The 5,047-nt window shown below is 47.5% G+C and overlaps 1 protein-coding gene across 1 annotated transcript; it reads right to left on the bottom strand.

Moving 5' to 3' along the window:
• Nucleotides 1-3,475: 3,475 nt before the first annotated feature.
• Nucleotides 3,476-4,019, bottom strand: H310_07846 (hypothetical protein; the record flags this gene model as incomplete). Its single annotated transcript, XM_008873358.1, has 3 exons — nt 3,476-3,535; nt 3,604-3,815; nt 3,929-4,019. 3 exons carry the CDS (start codon nt 4,017-4,019, stop codon nt 3,476-3,478), a joined length of 363 nt encoding a protein of 120 aa, XP_008871580.1.
• Between the last annotated feature and the right edge of the window lie 1,028 nt (nt 4,020-5,047).

Raw genomic sequence — 5,047 nt, 5'->3', positions numbered from 1 at the left:
TCACATGAGTATTGTTCCAACGTAGGACGGTTTGCATGACATAATCTGATTATATTGAATTATTGCGACATATACTTCAGACGTGACAACAAACCGACAATATAATGGGAGGTGATTGGACAATCGACAATAGAAACGAATTCTAGAGGTCCCTCAGAATTTTCGATTTCCTGTTGGACGAGGAATGTGTCGGTGCATCTACATATCCTTAACATTAAACATATACAAGCCATGATTGGATAAATCCTAAAATCGTTTCGTTTCACGCCGTTTCTACTGACCTGTTCACATTCCAAAAAGCGATGGGGAGGACACCGACGAAGCAGGCGATTCAAGACGATTTCCATGGGGCCTCCACACGGAGGACATATGGCATACCAACGCCAGTTCGAGGCGTACTGTGCTCAGCACAAGAGCGGGCTCAACCCTAAAGCCGCCACGACCGAGGATTGCACGGACTTCCTCCATCATCAACTGTACAGTTTGGGAAGAAAAGCTCGCACCGTAGACTCCGCGAAAACCGCGTTGATGTTTCAAGGAGAGCAACATATCCCCCAACCCAGCACAAGACACACATGGGAAGCGCTACGTCATTAGTTTGCAGAAGTTCAATCGGCAGAACAATGTGACGACGAAAAGAAGGCCCAACCTTTGACTGCTCACGAGTTGTCAACTTTGATGAATCTCTTTGCCAACCACAATCCCTTTGTTGCAGCCATGTTTCAGCTTTAGCTGTGCTGCTGCTTCATTGGCTGCTTTCGAATCGGCGAGATATTGGCGACGAAGTGGCACGACGTCGCCTTGGGGGAAGACAAATCTGGTCGATACGTGTCCATTCGCCTGCGATGGCATACGAAAGCGAGTGTTGAGAAGGAATGTCAAGTTTACCATTTGGTCGACGAGACTTCGTATCCATGTCTCCGCGTCTGCATCCTCTACTAAGGCTACCTAGACAAAGTCCGCCATATCCACGCCAATGTGTCGCAAGACGCATGCGTTTTCCCAACTGTGTCCAGCCAACACGGTCAAGTTCGCTTGGACTGGTTCAAACCTCTCGATCAGAGCTATGTTCGACGCGTTGTCCAAGACTTGGTGCAGTCGTCCCGAGTCTGCCAATCGGCATCTCATTGCACAGTATGCGGAGAGGAGGCTGCTTCTACAGGGTGTTTGAGTCGCCAGAACGGAAGTTCAATTTCCGAGAGTTGATGGCGTGGTGCCGGTGGACGGATGCTAAAACGTGTTGCGAGTAACTCTGGTGACCAGAAGCATCAGCGGCGGCATCGACCCGTGCTATCTGCTGAGAAAGCACAACGGCTCGGTCCATGGCGTGGTTTAAGCTGCGTCTGGTACAAGTATGTTGACGTTGGACGCCATTATCAATGCGGTGAAGAAAGGTGTTGGCGTCGTGACGCCGAAGGCTGCTCTGGCGCCTGTTCGCCAGCGACAACTGACCCTTGGGGAGTGCGTGGTGACCAATACCATTCCAACGGCACGATCTGGTATAGATGCGTGGGATCAATGGTTCACTTCATGTCCCAAGAGCGGCTTGTTCTGTGCCATCAAAGATTTTACGAAGGACATGATCAAGTGCGATCGTCGCAAGTACTCTGAGAGACAGACTTTGGGAGTTGCACTTTCAAAGTACCAAAGCTATAATCTGTTTGAGGCTGCATTTGCAGGTCACATAGGTAATTATTCAAGTTTGTTAAAAGAAGTCTGAAAGAGGAAGCGAGGTCATAAATTGTACTGTAATTCATGGAAATACTAATTGCCCTCAGAGGGGATTGAACTCGGGGCTAATTGCCATGAGTTTTCGAGGTTCCATGCCCAATAGGGAAACCTGAAGGACCATTAAGTAGAGGGAGTTTCCCCTCTACTTATTGTGCACTGGTTGAAATCAAAATTTCTTTTTGTATAATTGACCAATCATAGCATTGTCGGTTGGATTTGTCGCGTTTTCCATATTATCTACACATATTGTTTCAACGAGGGTAAGTAAGTAGGTTCAAGCATTGATTTGTTAGTATATCCAAGATCGATCATGCATGATATCATGTACTAGGTCGTAGAATAACTTGTCACCCATTGGCTACAAATACTACAATTACTTCGTGCAGATTGAATAGTGCGACAATATTAGAGACTTTTAGCAAGTCTGGCAAGTGCCCAGATAACCGACTTTTTACTTCGTTCGATTGTGTTGAAGTCTGGAGTCCGAAGTCCGGCGAATTCCAGTTTGACAGGCTTGAAAAGTGTTTCCCCGAGTAGAAGTCCACATTTTATACCCAAATGAAGCATCATCACCACCGTTTTATACACCGCCTTCGCCTGCCCCTTCGTCTCAAGCTTCGTCTTCTACGCCGTAGAAACAGGGCACCTCAGCTAACCATCCCTAATGTGAACTTCTCGTTGAACATGTTCTCCGATGCCGACTGCGTTTAGAAGATTCGCTTTTCAAAATCAATGCTACAAGCTTTGGCCATCTTCCTCCGAATTCCAGCCCGAGTAGTGACTGACGCACATCATGCTCTGCTGTTGAGGCGCTGTGTATCTTGTTGCGCCGATTTGCCGCTCCGGACAGGTGGTCTGACCTTATAGCTACATTTGGAAGATCACGAAGTGGCTTGTGCAACATCTTCTTGCATGTGCTGGACCACATCTACACCGAGTTTGCCGATGTCATTTTTCTGGATCGCGATCGCATTTGTGAAAGGTTGGCTGATTTCAGCCAAGCCGTACAAGACAAGGGTGGTGACGTCAAGAATGTTTGGGCTTTTATCGATGGTACTGTCAGAGAATGCTACCGGCCTGATGGCGATGAGCGTCAGCGAAGTTTGTTCAAAGGCCACAAACGTCGACATGCAGTCAAGTACCAAACACTTGTGACTCCAGACGGCATCATTTCACATGCATTTGGACCGATTGAAGGACGGCGCCATGATCTCACGATTTTGCGGCAATCAAGGCTGGAGAAAGTTCTTGGTAAGGACGAACGCTTCCGTGGATTTGTTGTCTACGGAGATCCAGCTTACGTTTATTCGGATCAAATTGCATCACCGTTTGGTGGTGCGCGATTGACTGCTGCTCAACGTGAAGTCAACAAAAGCATGAGCCGTGTCCGAATCTGTGTGGAGTGGTCATTCGGCCAGAGAGTAAAGTACTGGCCAATTGTTGACTACTAGAAGAAAAGTCGTCTAGGAAGTAGCCCAGTCTCCAAGATGTACAGAGTTGCAGTTTTTATCACAAACTGCATTACTTGTGACCGTGGAAGAAATACGAATGGTGTTTACTTTGGATTGTAACAACCATTTCTCAAGGAATACTTGCTTGTGAACATGTAACTTGACTCAACATTGATTCACTTTTACTTTGATTTCTCTGCTACAACATTGATTAGCTTCCCCATCTCTAACCAGAGACGCTCCAGTTGTTCGTTTCTTTTGGTGCTCTCAGCCAATTGAACCAACCGGGGCATTTACTCCTCCTTGTCAAACTCAAGCCGGTGCATTCTATAAGCATGGTCGTCGGCATGCTTCTGCTTTACGACCACGTCGCTGTCTTCCTTCTTGATGGGTGCCGTGTTTGCAATGCGTTGCCACTTACAATCCTTTGCTCAGCTTCAAGGCAAAATTGGGATCCAGTGGAGTCGAGTGAGTCCCGGCGCTTCTGCTCCTTCTCCTTCTTGGTCTTTTTGGTTTCTTCAGCTGCAGCACGGCGGTCAACAAGGTCCTGGAGAATCTGAACTTGTTCAGTGACCTCCTCGTTGCTGCCGGTACCCCGCATTCTCTGGGTCTTGTCCGTCGCCTTGAACTTTCCTACATCGTCTCGAAGTGGTCACGTGCTGATCGGTGGGGAATCTCATAATCAAAGAGGGTTGAAAGAGACACAGCGATGGCCTTCCATCTTGCCGTTAGTGTTCCGTACTCACCGTCGTATGGCTCGACGCGCACGAATTCACGAAGCAAGGCTAAATCCATCTGCGCACCCCAAGCAAGCTGCTTTTGCATGGCCTTGCCCATCGTTAATCGAGTTTGTCTGTGGGAGGTCACTACGATAACACGAATCGATTTGATTGGCTCAGGACAGGAGTTTGTACTCAGCAGACTTCGGGGCAGAAAGTCCACGAACTTCCTCACTTTGCAGGCTTGATTCCGGAGGAAGTTTGCAATCTTCGAAATACGAAACGAAGTTCAAGTATGAAAAGTCAGGATTTCGGACTTGCTAAAAGTCTCGATTAAAATATCGATCCACTGGTCATAAAGTTTACAGAGGTTTATGACTGCGGTCATGACCAAAAACATTGATATCCTGGATAACAATGGAATGTGAGAGGTTTTCACTTTGATATTCAAGATATCATTGTTTTTGGTCATAGCCAATCAAGAAGATTAAAATATGGCTTTCAACCAATCACGAAGGTATGATTTCAGCCTATCAGAGTCTGTTCGGATTTGCATTCCACCAAAAATTGCATTTTCCAATTTGACTCGGGGACGGCACAAGTGGGGAAAACACTGGTTACAAAGGACGACAATGGAGACTACCATTGCCCAAAATGTGAAGCCAAGTACAACGAAAATCAAAAAGACGCTTTGCGCATGCACTGCACCCGGCATCACCTCGGCGAGTCTGTCATCTTCAAGGCAACACGATCGGCTGCCGAAAAGCAAGCGATGGCCCGTTGTTTAACTGGCTGAAATGGTAAGCATTTTTCCCAAATTCTTTGCGTTGATTGGCACGACATCATTTTCCCGAATAATTTGCCGTGGTCATCAATTTTAAACTACCCATACAAAGACCAACATGACCGGGGTCATGACCTCCGGATGCGGCGAATGATATCTGTAAAATAACGAAAATATGGTGAAGTACCACTGGAGACATTTTTCCGTCGTTCCCAGTACAGCGCCTGTAGTGCAACTGGGACGGCTTAAACAATACAGCAGTCCCCCGCAATAGGGAACCCACATGTCACGGTGCGGCTGCAGGGCCCCGACCCTGGCTGGACTACGAGCCGGTCGAGACCCAGATCGACCCTCACGCCTCC

Source organism: Aphanomyces invadans (assembly GCF_000520115.1).
Source record: "Aphanomyces invadans strain NJM9701 unplaced genomic scaffold supercont1.15, whole genome shotgun sequence".
NCBI classification, from domain to species: Eukaryota; Oomycota; class Saprolegniomycetes; order Saprolegniales; family Verrucalvaceae; genus Aphanomyces; species Aphanomyces invadans.
Note: the sequence above shows the minus strand (reverse complement) of the source record. Positions and strands in the feature narration are given on the sequence as shown.